The following is a 21,978-nucleotide window of genomic DNA, read 5'->3' on the forward strand; positions in this document are numbered from 1 at the left end:
TGAGAATTGTCCTTCAAGATATGTCACCTCCTCAAAAGTTTAATTATTTGTTATTGTTAAAAGATTGAGTCGTAATAAAAATTTTATTTCTATTCATATTCTCATTGGCAAGAAAAAATCAACAGAAAAAAATTATTCTGCTGTTTAAAAAAAAAAAGCCTAATCAACCCTTTATTCTCTGAACAAAGTAAAATACAAAATGAATACTCACCTGGCAAAAAAACCAACACACTGCTACGTTCTGACACAAAGTTGGTACCCGACAAGTTTTTGTCCCTAATAGTAAAAATGTGAAACGAAAAGAAAATTACCTATTCATTTTCTTCACTGTATCATAAATATCACAAATGTGATAAATATCATATCATACATATCACAAATTTAAAGTTTAAAGTAAATGCAGAAATAATTTCATTCAACAGCTATTTTCAATGAAGAAATTTAAAGCCTAAAGAATAAAAGTGAATTGTCTCAAGTCAAGCAATGAAATCATTTATAGAATTGGAATTATATGATGGTTTCGTAGACAAAATACCTACCTGGAATCAAGAAGATCTCTTCTGATACACTTACTAGCACTCTGGGCTATTCATTTAACTTTCCTGTTTCAATTTCCTCAACTAAAAATTTGGGATATTAATTACACCTACCTCCCAGGATTGTGGTGAGGATAAAACAGGATTTTTGTAAAGCACTTTGCAAACTTTAAAGTGTTATTTAGATGCAGATCTTATTATTATCATCATCCTCATCATCATTTTTCACCATAACAATGGTCAAAGAAATAAATGTCAAGAGAACAATGAAAAGAAATTATCAGAGAAGCAGACATAAGTCAGGGCAAAAATACAAAAAGCAAAAGGAGAAACAAAAAAATTTCTTTTTAAAGTTTCATAAAGTATAGCAACAACTCAGCAAGCTAGAACAACTTATATCAAGAACTTAACCCAATGGTGCACAATGGAAAGAGTTATTTCTTTTAAGATAAAAAAATACTGCAAGCTAATATTTAAAGCCCTCCATAGTCGGGCTCCAACTTGCCTTCCCAGTCTTATTTTAATGAATCTTCTATCCTCCAGCCTCACCAAACTATTGAGTTTCCTAAAATCCTCTCTTCACTTAGGTTTTCCTACAAGCTGTGAGAAGAGATTCTCCCTCATTATCTATAGCTCATCTTAAGTACCACCTCACCTATAAAATTTTTTGCATTTTCTCTTTTGTTTATACCCTCTTCCACCTCAAAATACTTTATATTTATTCATCCCAACATGTATTATATCCCCTCAGCAGAATGAAGGGGAGGGGGCAATTCTGTTTTTGATTTTGTACTAAGCCACAAACATGATGGTACATAATAGAAGTTTGATGAAATAATGATTTGGAGTAATGTTAGGGAACCTAGTTACATGATGACAACGCAATTTAATGTTCATCATCATATATTTTCTAAGTTTACTATGATGGCATCATAGTAGTCACAAACTTCATGTTCCATATTTCTGATTCTTCAAGACCCAAAGTGTAACTTGAATGTTTTCCCACAGAAGTTGCTTCCAAAGCTCACAACTACTTTCCAACACTATTTCTATGGAAAATGAATTCTAAATTCCAAGCAATTCAAGCCTTAGAATGATATTTTCATAAAATTTAGACTATCTATAATGCTGAAAAAACCTGTTAGGAAAGACAAGCTAGAAAACAAAGACCATCAGCTTTCAAAAGTTTCTTTAATCAACATAATTCCTAAGTTTCATTTAAATCTAACAGACATGTAACTTCTCTATTTTGGAAAAGCAGATTCAATACTCTCTTTAGGCTGTTTCAGCTTTTATAACTATTAGTCCCAAATTTCTTTTGAAGTATAAAATTACCAAATCACACTTTGAATCAATATCTCAATGAAATGTTTCTAAGAAATGTTATAAATAGGTTAAAAAGGAAAGGCATAAATTATGGCATACATTAGTATCATAATATGCTATTAAAATAATTTAAAGCAAAAAAAAAAAAAGTTTTTCTTAAGCCATTTTCCTCCTTCCTTTTCTTACCCATTTTCTTTCATATCCAATTCGTCAAACAACTGAATCAAGGAAATGGCAACTTCATACATTTCCTTCGTTATCATTGGTTCATCCATAAGCTGTGCAGGAAGCTTTAAAAAATAAAGAGAAATTTATTTCCTGACAAAATATGTTATAGTTTTTAATTAAACAGATAAATTATTTCAAATCCTCATTCTAGGTTATGTGTTCAGATACAATCATATATGATTAAAAGTTTCTCCCAAAGCCCTGAGTCATCTTAAATGATATAAGTGTGATATAATTAGTGGATCCATTAAAAGGCCTCTCCAATGGATTCACAATATGAATAGGAAAATATAATCATTTATTTATTTTCATTTTTAAATGCTAAGTTGGTATTATTTATCTAGGCCCTCAAAACTTCCAGGGAAAGAGGGTCACATGTATATAATAATTCCTCCTTTATAGCACCAAATATAATGTTTATGAATGACAATATCTCCTAAACATAATTCTCACTAAAAGCTCAAAAACAATTAACTGATTGGCCAAATAATTTTCTGAATGGAAAGCAGACTACACAACTTTCAAATTCATTTAAAAGTTTAGCTACATACACAGTAATTGTAAAAATCTATCAGAATTCTGAATTTGGTACCAGATTGCATAAGAATCTAGATATGCAACAACAATATAATCACTTCTTCCCCAGAAATATACAAGAGAGTAGCCAGAATCCAAATAGCAGTAAGAAAGAGAGCCCCTAGAGCTCAGCATAACCCCCTCACTCAAAACCAGAAAAAAATCTGGTTTTTTGTGGTAAGGATAAAACTGTATTTTTGTAAAGTACTTTGTAAACTTTAAAGTGTTATATAGATGCAGATCTTATTATTATTAGAAAATGATAATAACCCTTATTATGACTATTAATAACCATTATAAAAAGAAAAAATCCAGTACATGCATAGCTATACTTCCAGGGGCAGGATCTCCAACAGTTTCATAGAAGTTAAAACATTCCAAAGAAAGAAAACAACAGAGTAGAAAGTTGTGCCCGGGAACAAAAGTAGGCATTCATCAGTGGAGACAGCATTATTAGAGCAATAAGATGTAGACAACTGAAACCCAGGAGGTCTGAAGTCCCTAATAAACTGTCTGGAAAAGCCAGAGAGTACATGAATTTCAGATTCACTGATGTGAAACTCAAGAGTCTAACTCTAAAACATGAAGGTTAGCAGAGAAACCCAAGGGACCTAGAAGCAAAAACAGGATGGTATGATTGGGATGACCACCCCATGGAATAGTACAACAAGGGATAGATCTTGGCCTAGACACAAAGTCTCAATTCAGGATTTAAAGAAAATGAAGTAAATAACAACTATTATAAATAATTTATAATAGAAGTAAAGAGACCCCCCCTAAAAATAAGTAACTTGATAACAACTATAAACAGAAGAAAAAAATTGATTCCCTACAAAGACTATAGTATGACCATAAGGAAATGAAAAATAAATTATAACAGAACTGTGGTGAACTAACATTAAATGGAAGAAATTAAAAGAATGGTTTTTAGAAGACAAAATCCACCAAGATGGTACTTATAAGGAACACAAACACTCACAAAAGATATAAAAATAAGGGATTGAAGAAAAATCTCTTTGTGCCTTAGTTAAACCTGAAGAAGCAGGGTTATCAATTATGATATCAGAAAAGGCAATAGCAAAAAATATACATTTATTTAAAGGAGGGAAAATATGGAGAAATAACATTTTCTTAAAAGGGAATATAAAAAAGAACTGATTTCAGTACTAAATTTATATAAACTAGATAGTTAAGTTTTAATATTTAAAAGAAAAATTATGAAAAAACTATAATGGTAGAAAATCTCAATTTGCTACTTTCAACCCTAGATAAATTTAGCTAAAAATAATTAAGAAGCATATTTTAAAATTTGGATTTTGATTAATCTGTAGCAATTGATGACTGAAAATGGAAAAGAATGTACATATTTATCAGCCAGGCACAACCCAAAACCCAATTGTGTATTAAGATATATAATTTCACAAATAAATGAAAAAAAGCAGATAATTCAAAATAAAATTAATTCAAAACAAAATTATATTAAATAAAGGGTTGCTACAGCTGCCAGATATCTCAGTCCACAGATAGTAAGAAGCTCAAACAACTAGTTAAGAAGAGTTTATAGGGGTCACTTTGATGGCACTGAGTATAGGACTTTGTTGAAATGCCCCTCTTCAGAAACAGATACAGGCCAGCAGAGTGGTAAACACACCTCATTCCTTAGCTCTTACTATCATGGAAGAACTAAAAGCCTATAACCCCCAAGAAATATCCCTGAAAACATTTGCCCCCCAAAATTAAATTTGGGGCAATGCATACTCCACCCTGAGAGCATACCCAAACAAAGTTAAACTTAAGAAATAGGCTTGAAAAATGAGCAAATAACAAAAAAGAACCTGACCATACTATGATGACAAGGAAGATCAAAAAACAAACTCAGAAGAAAACAACAAAGTTAAAACTACCACATCCAAAGTCTCAAGGAAAAATGTGAATTTGTCTCAAGCCATGGAAGAGTTCAAAAAGGATTTTAAAAATTAAGTGACAGGGATAGAGGAAAAATGGTAGAAGACAGAAAATTGAAATAAGAAAATCATAAAAAAAAAAAGTCAACAGCTTGGTAAAAGAGGCACGAAAAATAACTCCTTAATAAGTAGAATTGGTCAAATAGAAAAGGAAGTACAAAAGCACATTGAAGAAAATATTTCCTTGAAAATTAGAATTGGGAAAAGGGAAGCAAATGGTTCCAAGAGATATCAAGAAAAAATAAAACAAAATCTAAAGAATGAAAAAGAAGAAAATGTAAAAATATCTCATTGGGAAACAAATGACTTGAAAAACAGATCCAAGAGGGATAATTTAAGAATTATTGGACTACCTGAAAGCAATGATCAAAAAAAAAAAAAAAAAAAAAAAAAAGAGCATAAACATCTTCTTTCAAGAAATTATCAAAGAAAACTGAGTTGATATTCTAGAACCAGAAGACAAAATAGAAATTGAAAGAATCCACCAATCACCTCTTTAAAGAAATTCCCAAATAAAAACTCCCAGGAATATTATAGCCAAATTCCAGAACTCCCAGATCAAGGAGAAAAATGCTGCAAGTAGGCCAAAAAAGATACATTTAATTCAAATACTATGGAGCCACAGTAAGGATAACATAAGAGTTAACAATTTTTACTTAAAGGATTAGGGGGCTTTGAAAATGGTATTCTAAAGGGTAAGAGAACTAGGATTAAAATTAATAATCACCCACCAGGAGAGAATTCTGAGAAGATAGCAAAGTAAGTTAGAAAATTTAAACTTTCCAGATTTACCCCCACAAACAAGAAAAAGTTGCACCTCAGAGCAAAAGTAGAGCAGCAAAAACAAGAATTGGAGTAGAAGTGTGGTCCTTCTGGGGACAACTGTAAAAGATCAAAAGAAAGATTCCAAAATCTAAGTTTGAACTGTGTGAAGTATTAATACTTCCAAGCTAGTTCCACTGGAACAACAACAACAACAAAAAAGTAAATCCTGGGGCTAACTGGGTTGGGAGGTTGCCTCAGGCCCAGTCATAGGAATTTTCAGCTCCCAGACAGTGTGATAGTCTAGGGAATGTGCTAAGTGTACACTGCACATGTGGGACCACATAAACAACTTGCTATTTATTGTATGTAGATTGCCACCTGGTATCACTCTGCTTCAATTACAACACAGACTGTCACTCCCTCCTGACTTCTCAGGAAGGCCAAGAGCCCTTAGGACAGATGGGGAACTGAACCAGACATTGTTAGCAGGTTCCCTCTGGGCTGAATGATCTTCTACTTTACCCAGAGTTCCCCTACTATCTGTGGCCCTCTACAGATATGAGCTGAATGTGATTGGATATCTAAAAAAATAAAAGATGTGAGAAAAGGGAATGGAGAGGGAGAAGGGAAAAGGGAAAAGTAGACTAGGGTAAATTATCTCACATAAAAACAACACAAAAAAGCTTTTACAGTGGACAGGGATATATGGAGGAGGTGCTTGAACCTTACTCTCATGGAATTGGTTCAAAAAGGGAATAACATACACAATCAGTTGGTTATAGAAATTTATCTTACTCTGCAGGAAAGTAGGAGGGGGATAGAAGTAAGATGGAGTGGGGTTGGGGGTACTGATAGAAGGGAAGGTATATGGGGAAAGATGATATCAGAAGCAATAAATTTTTGAACATAGAGCAAAAGGAAGACTGAGTATAAGCAAGATGTATAAACAGAAAATTAAGATAGAAACAAATATACAATAGTCACAACTGAAAGTTTTTAATAAGTTTCTGTGATAAAGATCTTATTTCTCAAATATATAGAGAGCTGGAAAATGTATAAAAATAAGAGGCATTCCCCAATCGATAGTCAAAGGATATGAACAGGCAATTTTCATATGAAGTTAATCAAAGTTATCAATAGTCATATGAAAAAATTCTTCAAATCACTGATTACAAAAATGTAAATCAAAACAACTGAGTTATTATCCCACATCTATCACATTAGCTAGCATGACAAAAAAGGAAAATGACAAATGTGGGAAAATTTGAAACATTAATACATTGCTGTGGAATTGTGGATTGGTTCAGTCAATCTGGAGAACTATTTGAAATTATGCCCCCAAAGTCTATAAAATCATGCATATGCTTTCACTCATCAATACCATTATTGGGGTCTGTATCCCAAAGAAATTTTAAAAAGAAAAAAACTATGTATAAAAATATTATTTATAGCAGCTCTTTTGTGGTCACAAAGAACTGGAAATTGAAGAGATGCCCACCAATTGGGAGATGGTTAAAAGAACTGTAGTATATGACTATGGTGGAATACTACTGTGCTATAAGAAAAGAAAAGCAAGATGCCCTCAGAAAAACTTGGAAAGACTTAAAAGGAATTGATGCAAAGTGAAATGAGCAGTGAGGAGAATGTTGTATACAATTACAAGCAATATTGTGTGAGGCTCAATTGTGAATGACTTAGCTATTCTCAGCAATACAAGGATCCAGATTTATTTTTTATTTTTTTTAATTTTTTATTATATATATATTTTTTATATTATTATCCCTTGTATTCATTTTTCCAAATTATCCCCCCCTTCCTCCATTCCCTCCCCCCGATGACAGGCAATCCCATACATTTTGCATGTGTTACAATATAGTCTAGATACAATACATGTGTGTGAATATCATTTTCTTGTTGCACAATAAACATTAGATTCCGAAGGTACATGCAACCTGGGCAGACAGATATTAGTGCTAACAATTTACATTCACTTCCCAGTGTTTCTTCTCTGGGTGTAGCTACCTCTGTCCATCATTGATCAACTGGAAGTGAGTTGGTTTTTCTTTATGTTGAAGATTTCCACTTCCATCAGAATACATCCTCATACAGTATTGTTGTTGAAGTGTACAGTGATCTTCTGGTTCTGCTCATTTCACTCAGCATCAGTTGATTTAAGTCTCTCCAGGCCTCTCTGTATTCCTCCTGCTGGTCATTTCTTACAGATCAATAATATTCCATAACCTTCATATACCATAATTTACCCAACCATTCTCCAACTGATGGACATCCATTCATCTTCCAGTTTCTAGCTACTACAAAAAGAGCTGCCACAAACATTTTGGCACATATATGTCTCTTTCCGCTCTTTAGTATTTCTTTGGGATATAAGCCCAGTAGTAGCGCTGCTGGGTCAAAGGGTATGCACAGTTTGATAACTTTTTGGGCATAATTCCAGATTGCTCTCCAGAATGGCTGGATTCTTTCGCAACTCCACCAGCAATGTATTAGTGTCCCAGTTTCCCCACATCCCCTCCAACATTCATCATTATTTGTTCCTGTCATCTTAGCCAATCTGACAGGTGTGTAGTGGTATCTCAGAGTTGTCTTAATTTGCATTTCTTTGATCAGTAGTGATTTGGAACACTCTTTCATGTGAGTGGATATAGTTTCAATTTCTTCCTCTGAGAATTGTCTGTTCATATCCTTTGACCATTTATCAATTGGAGAATGGTTCGGTTTCTTATAAATTAGGGTCAGTTCTCTATATATTTTGGAAATGAGACCTTTGTCAGAACCTTTGTTTTTAAAAATATTTTCCCAATTTGTTACTTCCCTTCTAATCTTGTTTGCATTAGTATTATTTGTACAGAAACTTTTTAGTTTGATGTAATCAAAATCTTCGATTTTGTGATCAATAATGATCTCTAGTTCTCCTCTGGTCATAAATTCCTTCCTCCTCCACAGGTCTGAGAGGTAGATTATCCTCTGTTCCTCTAATCTATTTATTATCTCCCTCTTTATGCCTAAATCATGGACCCATTTTGATCTTATCTTGGTATATGGTGTTAAGTGTGGAAAGGATCCAGATTTATGATGAAAAATGCTATCCATTTCCAGATTAAAGAATGGAGAACATCAGAATGATGAAACATACTTTTTTTTAACTTTATTTTTGTTTGTTTTTTGGTCTGTGTTTTCTTTTACACTACGACTAATAAAGAATTACATTTTGCATGATTATAAATGCATATCTGTGTCATATTGCTTGCCTTCTCAATAAGGAATAGGGGAGGGAGAAAGAAAATTTTGAACTCAAAATTTAAAAAAAGAATGTTAAAAATTCTTTTTACAAGTACTTGGAGGAAAAAAAAACAATACACTAACTTTTATGAAGGAATAATAGTGATTCTGAAGAAAAATAAAGAGTAAGAACTTGTTTAAATTGAGGGGAAAAAAAAAAGAAGAAAAGGACACTGATACTAAGCTCACTTTCTGTACCAGGTCTCAATGTGTTAACTTCCCACATTCCCCTTTTCATTTTCTTAAATTTTATCTTTCCTCATTAGAGGGTAAACCACTAGAAGGCAGGGACAGGTTTGGGGTTTGTTTGTTTTCCCAGGGATTCAGGGCACTGGGCTTGCATTTGTATTCCCAAAGCTTAGTAGAGTGCCTGGAAAAATAGTGAAGCACTTAATAAATGCTTGTTGATTTGAGTGTCACTGAAACTGTGAATTGGTCTAGCAATTTTAGAAAGCAATCTGGAATTATAATCAAAAGTTTAAATGTCTATACCTTTTGATTCTACAATATGACTACTAAGCTTATACCCCAAAGCAATCAAATAAAGAACCAAAGCTCTTATACCTACAAAAATATTTATAGCACTTCTGTTTATAGTGTAAAATTACTGAGAACAAAATGGGTAGAATCAACTGGGGAATGATTTAACAAATTATAGTACATGTTTATAATAGAATACTATGTTATTGTAAAAAAAAGATGGAGCAGATGATTTTAGAGAAACCTGGAAAGATTTATATGCAAGATACTAAAAGAAATGAGGAAAAGCAGAACAAGGGAAAAAAATTATATAATCACATCATTGGAAAAAACAAACAACTGTTACCAATGCAATGACCAAACTTAAATCCAAAGGACCAATGTGAAGTATTAAGGTCTAACACTTAAAAGAGAAGTGGTAAGCTGAAACACATTTTTGGATAAGAATAATATGGGAATCTCTTTTAGCTAAAATGTCTTTCTTTCAAGGTTTTTTCACTCAGTGAATTTAAATTTTTTAAATTATTTTAATCTAAAATGTAATTTAATGATTTCCCATCATTGATTATTGTGTATCACATAAATACAGCAAAACTTTCCAAGTAACTGGTAAGTATTCCTGTTAATACCCATTTGTTTATATATTAAATAGTTATGACTTGCAAGTGTTCTACATATGTTATCTCATTTAATCTTGACAACAACTTTCTGAAATACAAATACTATTGTCCCATTTTAAGGGCTATGAAAGAACTTGAGAGGGTTAATTAAGTTAGGATCCATTACATCTCTCCCCCTCAAAATATTTATAGTCTAGCATTAAAAAATATATATTAATCAGCACTTAACAAGTCCAACAATTAGCATTTAAAGTTTGTTATATGTCGGGAAACATGTTAAAATCTGAGAACACAAAGAGGCAAAAACAGTCCCTGCAGTATATTTTAATGAGGTAGGGGAGATGATGCAAACAATGAACATATAATATTCAGAATAAAGTAGAAGTAATAGGAGGAAACAGGACACTCTCCCAAAAGGTAGAATCTCAAGTCATTTTAAGAAAACCAGAATTAAATTGGGAAGATTGGGGAAGGAGGATAAGGAAGGAGGGAAAGGGAGTCAGGTGTGAATTCAAGCAGAATGGTGTTTCCCAGAGCTCCAGTGCAGACATCATGAAAATGCCACAAATTGGGAAATTCCATCTCCTACATTCCTCTCCAAGCTAATTCACTCATAGCTTTAATTCCTTTCCACTTTCATCATTCTTCTCAGCTTTCTTTTTTTTTTTATAAGATATCTTCCTCCATTACCAAGTAAATTCCTCGAGGTCATCTTTGTTGTTATTTATTATTTTTAGTAGTGTCCAACTTCAAGTCCTTTTAGTGGTATCCAACTTCATGACCCCATTTGGGGTTTTATCAGCAAAGATATTATAGCAATTTGCCATTTCCTTTTCCAGCTCATTTTATAGATGAGTAAAACTAATGCAAACAGAGACAAGTGACTTGCTTTGGATACACTGCTAAGAAGTGTCCGAGGCCACATTTGTACTCAGTAAAATGAGTCTTCCTGACTCCAGACCTAGCACTGTATACAATGGATCACACCTACAATGGATAGATAGCTTCTTTGAGGGTAGGGACTATTTTTCTCAAGTTGAATCTTTATTCCCAGTGCTTAGTATATATGATACCTAGATATAGTAAGCACCTGATAAATGTTTGCTGCCTTGACAAGATAAGAGTGTCATGGGTGAAAAATAGCAAAAAGGCCATGGAGGGAAGTGTAAAAAAAAAAAAAAAAAGGCAAGATTGGGTCAGCCTGTAAAAAGGTTGGTTAACCTTTTCCCAGATTTGATCTAAGAAAGACAATGGTGGTGGGCATGCTTTCATTCCTCTTCAAGCGAGCAGCCATGCATGGGAGTTTAAAGGAGCTACAGCAACAACTGAATTCCAACACAGGCAGAAGAGGTTATAAAGAAAAAAATAATAAATGATTGTATTTGCATAGTGGTTTGATCAGTTTGGCCATTGGTCCCCTGAGCTGGGCTATTTTTTTCTTACATCTGACAATCAGGTCCAGCCACTGGACTAGGCTATTCTTAGAAATTGCAAGATTCCCTCTGAGTATAGGGAAGTATATAGGAGTAAAAAGTATGCTGAGAGTCAATCTGAGCTAGTTCTGTGGCAGCTAACTCGGCGAGCTTCCTTTGACAGCAAACACTGCAAAGATGTCTGATATGTCAAGCTAAGAGATGCTCTATCTGCCTCCCAATTGGCTGATTCTAATTCCCAGCTCACTCTGGCCTCCTCTAGATAAAAAGGGAGGTGGAACAAATCAAGATAGTTAATAAAAATCACTAACTGCCTCAGCTCCACAGTTTTAAAGTTAAAAGGATTTTATATTGGATCCCAGAAGTAATAGGGAGCCAGAGAAGTTTACTAAATAGGGTGCCGACCTGTTCAAAAGCCACCTTTTATAAAGTCATTTTGGCAGATGAGTGGAAGATAGAATGGGGTAGTCTGGGAGTTGAAGTGGGGAGTCCAAGCACAAGGTCACTGAAGTTGTGAGCTGAAAAGAGCCTGGATCACAGAATAAATGTTAAAGGAAAAGAAAAGGTTGTCTATGAAAGATTTTGATAAAATGGTACCAAGAGAACTTGGTGAAACAATTATACTTGGCAGGAAAAATTTCTACTTCTCATGCTCAACAAAACTTAACAGAGAGTATCTAAGACAATAGAAAGCACTTCATATAATAACTAAAAAAGATTAGAAGTTTAATGACCTATGAAATGGATAATTAGACTTTTGTGAAACCTGTTTCAAGTGCAAAAAAAAAAATTTAGGAGTCAAATTAAAGAAACTGTTTTGCATATTACAACTGTATTTTTAAGGGGGTAAAATCAGCATTGTTCTAATTTATTAAGCTAGTTAAATAAATCTGTTCAACATCCTAAATAAAATGTGTTCGTATACATTGTATTCCTTATACTATATTACAAACCCCATAAAAGATTTCTCCCCTCTAGGTGATACAAATGCAAATGATACAAAAAGATAGACAAGAATATATATATATGGAATATATACACGAAGACTATAAGTTCATTATTCTTCAGGCAAAGATTCCACAATACATTTCCACATTCCAATAGTACAATGCTTAACAGGGATGAAAAGGATGAAGTAAGAAAAAATCTTTGACATGTAACATCCATCATATATTTCAATCCCAGCAAGATTTGTCAGGCTTAAAAAAAAAAAAGAAGAACATAATAAGCTGCCACAATACACAGCTGTTGAAAACACTGTGGACAATAAAAAAGAAGTTTTATTAACAGCAGTGGACTTTTACATAGTCCATATTATTTTACACATGTGATGTCATTTGACCCTTACAATGACCAATCTTAAGTGCTATTATCCTGATTTCATAAATAAGGAAATGGAACAGAGAACTATTAAGTAACCTGTCCAAGATAACACAACCAGTTAGACTGGGAGTGGCAGTTTTCATTCTGAGTCTGGCACCCTCTCCAGCTGTTTTTTTGGACTTCATGGCACAGAATGAATCTAACTACAGTGTACCTAATAAAGCAAACTGAACTTTTTTCCCCCTAGATGGAATTCAGGCTCATCTGCATTGAAGTGACTTCAATCATTATTCTTGAAAAGGAAGGCAATGTTTGACAAATAAAAGGTCACATTTCTATCTGGGTATGTCTACTATGAGAAATCTACCAAAAGAGAACATTCTTGCTAAACTTTTTTGGCATGGAAGAGAAACAACTAGCACAACATGGAGTAAATCTCTCAACTGATACTTACACAGAACTTTTATTTCTAAAAAAAAATGGGAAAGATTTTTTAAAAAAGCAAAATTATCTTAAGACCACGAATAACAGAAGGAAATTTCTTGAGATATCAAAAATCAAAACACTGCTAAGAGTCCTATAGTTGTTAAAGCTTCACATCTATATTGTTTGTTATTCAGTATTAAGAAGTAATTTTAAAAACTGCTCAAAGGGCAAAGGAATAAATACAATTCGATGAAGCAAATCATCTACAAAAGAATAGCTTCATGTTTTAAAACTTTTTAATTTGTCTACATTTTCTTCCAAATTAACACCAAAAATGAAGACCATACCAGTGTTTGGCCTGCTTTACCTACCTAGACATTGTAGCATTTAAAAAGAGAGATAAGTAGGAGGAAAACAGTTCTTATTAAAGGGATCCAAGTTGTATTCTATTCCAAATATAGAAAAAGTAAAGTTTATATATTACAAAAATTATTTCTAATTGAAAGGAATGCCAACTTATGCAAACATAACGCACACATGTTTAGCAATGTGACTTTTCCATCAAGATTTTTCATGTAAAAATGGACCCAACCACTGTTGAGAACAATTTGGAACTATGCTCAAAAAGTTATCAAACTCTGCATACCCTTTAATTCAGCAGTATTACTACTGGGCTTACATACCCCAAAGAGATCTTTTAAAAAGGGGAAAATGTTTGTGGCATCCCTTTTTGTAGTGACTAGAAACTGGAAATTGAATGGATGCCCATCAACTGGAGAATGGCTGAATAAATTGTGGTATATGAATATCATGGAATATTATCGTTCTGTAAGAAATGACCAGCAGGATGATTTCAGAAAGGCCTGGAGAGACTTAGATGAACTGATGCTAAGTGAAATGAACAGAACCAGGAGATCATTACACACTTCAACAACTTCAACAACAATACTATATGATGATCAAATCTGATGGAAGTGGCTCTCCAACAATGAGAGAATTCAAATCAGTTCCAATTGTTAAGTAATGAAGAGAATCAGTTACATCCAGTGAAAGAACTATGGAAAATGAGTGTATACCACAACATAGCTCTATCCAATCTATCTGTTATTGTCTGTGTTTTCCCTCTCAGGTTATTTTTACATTCTTTCTAAATCCAATTTCTCCTGTGCAGCAAGATAACTGTATACATATGTACACATATATTGAATTTAACATATACTTTAATATATTTAAGATGTTTTGGACTGCCTGCCATATAGGAGAGGAGGTGGGGGGAAGGAGGAGAAAAGTCAGACAGAAGGTTTTGCAAGGGTCAATGATGAAAAATTACCCATGCATATGTTTTTTATATACAAAGCTATAATAATAATAAAGGTTTTTCACTAAATCACTTCTGCTCTTTATCTATCCTATGCACTAAAGACAAATTAGATTTAAAATTTTGAGTCTCATCATTCAAAGTTTAACTTAGCACTTTGCAACTCCTTTCCCTAGTATAAAAGTCAGCAAGAATTATGGTATTTAAACGTGTGCACTCAACCATAATATTCTTGAATGTTGGAAAAGTAGGAATCCTAAATATTACCACTAATAAGAACAGTATTACTTTTTCCCAATCTTATTTGATTCTCTACTTTTATTTTTATTGGGTTTTTTTTTATACAACCGTCTTTTTTAAAAATGTAGCCCATTCCCTTCATCCCACTGATTTTAAAGGGGGAAGGCCTTAGCAAAGCCAGTGCACATATAGATCAAATCTGAAATTCTGCACAATATTGTATTCCAAGAACATGCCCAAATTTGTAAAGAGGAAGGTGCATTTTCCTAACACGTCCCTGTGGTAAAACTGGGTCAATCTAATTAAAGAGTAACATCATTTTATTGTGCTTTCCATGGCAATGTAGTGGTTATTGTGAATATCTTTCTGACTCTTCTTAATTCATTCGGCATCAAAAAAACAAAAGTCTAATCATGTTTCTCTAAGTTTTTCACATTTGTTTTTTTTTTTTTACAGCATGGAAATAATACATTCTCAGCACTCAAATATATGAACAATTCATCAATTTATAAGTCCCTTCCAATACAAGTCTGTCTATTCTGTTTGAGGCTCAGCTACATCTCTTTAAAACTTCACAAGAAGGACAGCTAGGTGGCACAGTGGATAAAGCACTAACTCTGAAGTCAGAAGGACCCGAATTCAAATATGACCTCAGACACTAAACACTTCCTAGCTGTGTGACCCTGAGCAAGTCACTTAACGCCAATTGTCTTGGGGGAGGGGGGAGAGGGAGACTTTACAAGAGGTCTACCAAATCTGCTAGAGGCCCTTCCTCACAAAATCATATCAAAAAGATCCCAATGGAGAACTCTGGTCAACTACCTGACAACTCTCATTTTCTCCACATGACCAATCCATCTTCCCTTTCTATCATATAATTCTTTAATGATATCTTTTAAACTTGTTCTTCAAAGTTCAATGGTGATATATTTCAGTCTGCTCACATCTACCATGAATCTTTCCATTATTTTTCTGTATTTAATTTAATAATATTTAATTCTTGGTATTCCAAAGCTTGCTGATATATAACATCAGTTTAAAAAATTTGTATTGGGAAAATGGGCCTTTACTATTAAGCAAAACTTGAGTATTTGGAGATTGGGTAATGGTTAGAAAGGTAGGTATTCAAAATGTACCAAAAAGTTCACTTCCCTTGCCTACAAAATGACCAGAGAAATGCAAGATCAAATTCTGGCCATAAAAGCAACAAAAATTCAAAGTATGTTATTTTCTAACTCAAGGAACTTTACAGAGGATCTGTTGACAGAGTGGGAACTGACCAAAAGTGAAGTACAAGCATCACCAAATGTGGGTCTTGAAGGTGGCAATACCAGTGCCGGTGGCATCATGCACACCAAGTACCAAGGGATAATAAAGTGAATGAACACTTGCTCAGAAAATCCCAGGGAACCCCTATGCCAACAGGAAACATAAGACTTGACACCATTTGGAAATTCCATCACCCATTACCCAGTTTAAGGCTTCAGTTTCATAACATAGAAAAGTATCTGTGGTCACAAATGATATGAGGTTCTACCTGGGTAAAGGCCAGAGGGTAGACCAAAAAAATAGTAATTAGACCTCTCTCCCTAGATCATTGGAAGGACAAAAAACCTACATGCCCCAAGATCAATCTACAGAAGTACAGACTAGGCATCCCCTTTAGCAATGGAAAGTGCTCGATTTTAACATAAAGTTCAAAGATAAGAAATAGTATGGAAAAATAAGCCAATAATATCTATAAAAAAATTCTGTCCATAAAAACTTTTTTAGTGACAGGTTAGTTCAGACATAAACTCAGAAGACAATGACTTGAAAACATCTCCGAGTTAAAAGACTCAAATGAAAATGCAAAATGAACACAAGCCCAACAAAAATTTCTAGAAGAGATAAAGACCATTTTAAAAAAGAAATTAATTTTTAAAAACTTTAAAAATTAAATAAAAGCAGTAGAGAAATAAATAACTAGGGAGAAATATAAAAGCTATGCAAGAAAATTGTGGAAATAATAATTATCAATTTGATAAGAATCAAAAAATAATGAAGAAAATAATTACTTACAAGTAAGAATTAGCCAAACTTTAAAAGAAGTACAAAAAATACTGGAAAAAAAAACTCTTTAAAAATCAGGACTGATCAAATAATAAAAAAATGCACAAAATAAAAATAATACTTTAAAAACTAAAATTAGACTAGTAGAAGCTAATGATTCTATGAGACAGCAAAAAACAATAAAAGAAAGTTAAAAGAATTTTTAAAAGGAAGAAAATGAGAAATATCTCATCAGAAAAACAACTGATGTGGAAAACAAGACAAACACATGATCAATGAAAACCGTCTAGACTCCATTATTTTAAAAAGTTATGAAATGCAAAAAATCCACTGATCACTTCCTGAAAGAGATCACAAAATGCAAACTCTCAGGAATACTATAACCAAATTACAGAGCTCCCAAGTCAAAGAAAATACTTCAAGCAATCAAAATCTGAAACTCTAAAAAAATCCTTGAAGGATAAAATCCTAAAACTCATTGAATTCTATTCAAATTCAGCTCAAGATTGTAGAACTCTACCCATGAGTTTCCTTCAGTTTGTAGCTAAACTCCTGTTATAAAAGAGCCAATCTAAAATCCTCTCTTTGAAGAAGTTCCAAACATGCCAGCTATGTCATGCTTGCTATAGCAAGGATCCTCTGTCCTCTGGAATATTCTTTCCCAATGCCACCCTCTCTTTACATTCACCTATTTCCCTAACCAGACTTCATGCCTCCGCCAGGATTTCTAATCTTATTTCCTAATTCCTATAATAAACCTCTTTTTTTATCAATCTAGGTTTTGTAGGGTCTGTAAATTCCTTTACAGAGAACCTCTGTGCCACCAGAAAGGGAGTCCCCAAAAACTCCCTACCCCTTGCAACTGAATCACAAGGGGTTGCAGGTGAGCCAAACCTTTCCATTCAGTTCCCTAACCTCAAACCTGCCACTGGAACTTATCATTTAACTCCCTGACAACTAGAAACCCTAATCTCATTTTTGGTTCTCTAAATCTAAATCTTATAAAAAAAGAAAATCATTCAAATACTATGGGAAATATAGTTCAAGATCACATAAGTAAATATTTAGCAACCACCATATTAAAAGATTTTCTAAAAGTCAAAGGATCTATGGACTAAAACCAAAATTACCTACCTAGTAATACTGAATATAATCTTACAAGGAAAAATGATTATTTAATGAAAACAGAAGATTTTCAAGCATTTCTAGATGAAAAGACCAAACTTTAATACTGAAACAAGACTTATGGGATGCATGAAAAGGTAAATATGAATGAAATTAACAAAAATAAACTTTTATCCTCACACGTGGAAAGAGGATATGTATAATCACTAACAACATTATCATTATAAGGGCAGTTAGAAGCACTTTACTCAAATGGCATGATAATGAATCAATTATATTGGAATCACCTCAACAGAATGGAAAGAGGAGGAAGAGGGATACATAGGAACAAAAGGGAAGGAAAAGAATGAATGGAAAAAATGTACATAATGTAACAGGAGTTAATAAGAATTTTTTTAATTAAATGAGTAATAGTGGAGGGAGAGAAATGGACAAATGTTTGGAATTTCACTCTCATCTGAACTGGTTCAAGATGAGAAGAATAAATATTAAACACAGATAGGTATAAAAATTCATTTTACCCAAAAGGAAATATAGAAAAGAATGGAGCTAAGAAAAGGGGACTGAAAAGAGAGAAGGCTGATTAATTATTGAGAAGAAAAAGGGTGGAAAACAAGGGTGGGAAAGATATTTTTATACACATACACATACACCACACAGAGAGAGAGACGAGAGAGAGATGAGAGAGAGAGAGAGACGATGAGAGAGCGAGAGAGAGAAAGAGAGAAGAGAACGAGAAGAGAGAGAAAGAACAATAAATAGAAACGAAAATTTCATCTGAATTCTATGATACATTGAAAGAAATGTGAAGGGAAAGGTCAGGAAGGCAAAAAGAAAACGGTAAAGGGGATTCCCTAAATATCAAAAAATATTAGCTAATTGGCAATATTAATGGACATGGAACTAAGTAATGGATTTGGTAAGCATGCTAATATATAGCAGACTATGTAATCACTCATATAATAGTTGCTACTCTATAGTTTTTTTTTCAACAATAAATCAAGAGTCTTCCTCTTCAATCTAAGCGATTGCCTCTGTAAGTTTGCTATTGTATCCTAGTCCTAATATGAATGTTACAATATTAGACTTATTATAAATAATAAAACTGTATTTTCCAACATACCCTGATATGATTAACATGTACCAAATCATTAAGGTAATATTCTTCAATTGTGTGAGGTTTGCCTTCCACTTCAAACACATAAGCAGGATTCATTTTGTTCTGAACTGGAACAGCAAAATAGTCAGCAAATTCTCTACAATTGATGGTAGCTGACATCAGAATTACCTATTTTAAAAAGATAGTAAAAACAATTCATTAAAATTAATCAAAACACTTATTTAGTTGACTTTTTAATATTTTAGAACACATCATAAGAAAAACTTGTTTTACTATTCAAAGTATTTTGGTATAAATTTGTTACCTTTTGCCATTTACCTATGTATGTTAGTTACCAAGCCAAAAACAAATTAGTCTATTTCCATTAAATCTGAAGTATATACCCATTTGGGCTAAGTAGTAATTTTCATAGTCTTTAATCACAAAATACTTTCAGAAAAACAATCCAAAACTGCAATAAAATTTTCCCAATAATTAAGCTCAATGTTTTGGGTCATGACTAGAAATAAGATGTTATATTTAAAGTTTTTTCTGCTGAAACTGACATTTCTCATCTGTGCTAAGACTAATGGAAAATTCAATGCCACTGTGTAAAGATTTGAAATGCCAATTACACATTTCAACTATATTATTAAAATAGTCTCAAATACCTTTGCAAAGTTTAAAAGAATTAAAATGCTTATAAAGTATTCTAAAGAAGATGATCAAAAAGTGAATAAAAACCTTTTAGTATAATGATTGTACTTTGGTACCACTTTTGAGTTAAAAGTGTAAAAGAATAGTGGCTAAATAGACAACATCTATAAAATCATTTTTAAATTCCAATTCCTTTGATATATAATCCAATTATTTCATAATACAATAAAAGATAATAAGACTAGTTCTCTTGTGTGGAAGACGGATCAAGTTGACTACTCATTATGGCTCTGGTGGTTCAGTAGAATTGTAGTTAAGGCCACTCTGAGACTTTGTTTTCTTCTCTATCAAATAGGAGAGATGATGTTATGAAAAAGGGACTTTGTAAATCTTGGGGGAATGTTTATTATTAGTATAGGACAGTTTAAATAAGCTTCAATGATTTGGATCCCACTATTTCAGAATTTGTGACCACTGTAACAGAGTTTCCTTATTTTATGGGAGCGAATATCATCTGCTAAATGTATAAACATTTCAAGGGAGAAATTTTAGGTTATTTAACAATAATTTTCAAACATTTCTAAAACATTTGGACTCATGAGTCTACACTGATTTGTCAATTATCAATCATTCCAGAACACTTTTCCCTAAAGATTTCTACAAGTTTCTAAAAAGCAGGTTCTCCCTAAGTGAGCTGCTATTTACTTTCAAATATTAAATCTACATGTCTTTGGAATGTTCTAAATACTTAAGAGTAAATGAGTTAGATTAAATTAGGTCACTAAATATTTAACTTAATTCTAATCAAATAAATATTTTTAAAGCACTTAGCACAGTATCTGATATATAATATGCCCTTTAAAAATGCTTGTTCCCTTCCCCCTCCTCACAACAGCTAGTCCAAACAAGTTAAATAGAAATCATATTAAAAATATCTCCAATATAAACATTTGCTGTATGTTTAAGCATCTGCAATGGACAAGGCACAGAGAGTACAAACACAACATGATTGGGGGGAAAACAACATGAATATAATAGATAAGTAGATATTCCTCCATTTGAGGAACAAGACAAACATGAAGTGAGAAAGTATAGGAGGTAGCACCTGAGATATCTTCAAGGAAATCAAAGGCAGAATATATTACAGGCTTGGGGAGGGAGAAGAGACAGAAAGGGAGACAGTTTGTACAAAGATGTCAGATGTAACAAGGACTCAGTTGAACAGCTAGGACTATATCAATTTGACCAGAGAGCAATGTCCATGAAATGAATTCTATAAAATAAATCTAATAGGTTGGGTTGGAATGGAATATGAAGACTCTTCAATCATAACATATTTACAGTTATTTCATTTAAATTACACTTTGCTGTCATTTAATGCTTAATGCTAATCTTTAAATCTATTCCTATGCCTTTAAATTAAAGCATTCAGTCCAGCAAAGACAAGTATCTAATACCAAGTATTTCATTATCGTCAACTATCATTAGATTTTTCTACAGCCTGAAGCAAATTTTGGGTATTAATGCAATTTTATTTTAAAAGTACTCAAAACACATTACCATAGTCATAGGAAAATAGCCTGAAGCTTGTTTTCTTAAAAGAAGATATTATACATATTACTGAGTTTGATAAGTCTCCATTTTCAATTTAAATTCATGTAAAATAAAAAGGGGAAAGTCAATGACAAAATCTGATCTTGAATTCAAAAAAGTCATACTTACCTTCACAAAACGTGAATTTGTCCTTAAAAGTTTGCGGACAACCAACAAGAGAAAATCCATTTCCTCTGTACGTTCATGTACCTATAAAAAAATATATATATAAGATGATAGTATTAGGCATCAACTCTGACACTGCTAGGAGGAGAATAAAAGGCAGCAGCTGTCTTTCATTTTGGAATATGAATTCATTTGATTCAAATTCCCTATATCTGTGCCATATTTCATGTATCAAGTATCCCTTTATCAGACCTGTTGTAATCAATAGTAAGCCATGGGTCTAATAGGATAAGGGGTGCCAGGACTGATGTGAGATAAGACGCTTCCTGTAAAATATTTCTGCCTTCATCCAATGCCAATCGCAGTCTGAATACTTTCTTTAAACAGGTAGAAGCTGTGACAGTGTCAGTCTAAGTTCAGGGTATGAGAAAGATATTTCCTTCTTTCATTATCACAGTCTAAACCAATATAGTCATAAGGGATGTAGTGCAATGTTATCATGTTAACAAGGTTCTTTACCAGGTATGGTAAATCAAATGACAGTCAGGCTTGCAAAAGTGAGGCATGGTACTGTGGGAGGAGTACTACCTCTGGTGTCAAAGGACTAGAGGTCACTTCTAGTACATTTCCACACCATGCTGTTCAACATTTGGTGTTTGTATGGCCAGGACAAGTCACTTAACCTTCTTGAGTCTATTTCCTTCTTTGTAAAAGTGAAAGAATTAGACCAAATAGTCATTGATGGGTCCACCAATTGTAGATCTCTAACTTCATAAAAGGTAACACACCAC

At 33.1% G+C, this 21,978-nt stretch overlaps 1 protein-coding gene across 1 annotated transcript in view; it reads right to left on the bottom strand.

Moving 5' to 3' along the window:
* The window catches only part of TDRD9 (tudor domain containing 9), a 175,209-nt gene that overhangs the window by 87,928 nt on the left and 65,303 nt on the right, over positions 1-21,978 (bottom strand). The window contains exons 6-9 of the mRNA XM_074291060.1: positions 21,191-21,271; positions 18,836-19,000; positions 2,049-2,152; positions 212-276 (exon numbers count right to left, since the gene is read on the bottom strand). Of these exons, the coding sequence (XP_074147161.1) occupies positions 212-276; positions 2,049-2,152; positions 18,836-19,000; positions 21,191-21,271 (415 nt within the window). The remainder of the gene's footprint in view (positions 1-211; positions 277-2,048; positions 2,153-18,835; positions 19,001-21,190; positions 21,272-21,978) is intronic.

This window comes from Sminthopsis crassicaudata, chromosome 2 (genome assembly GCF_048593235.1).
Source record: "Sminthopsis crassicaudata isolate SCR6 chromosome 2, ASM4859323v1, whole genome shotgun sequence".
NCBI lineage: Eukaryota > Metazoa > Chordata > Mammalia > Dasyuromorphia > Dasyuridae > Sminthopsis > Sminthopsis crassicaudata.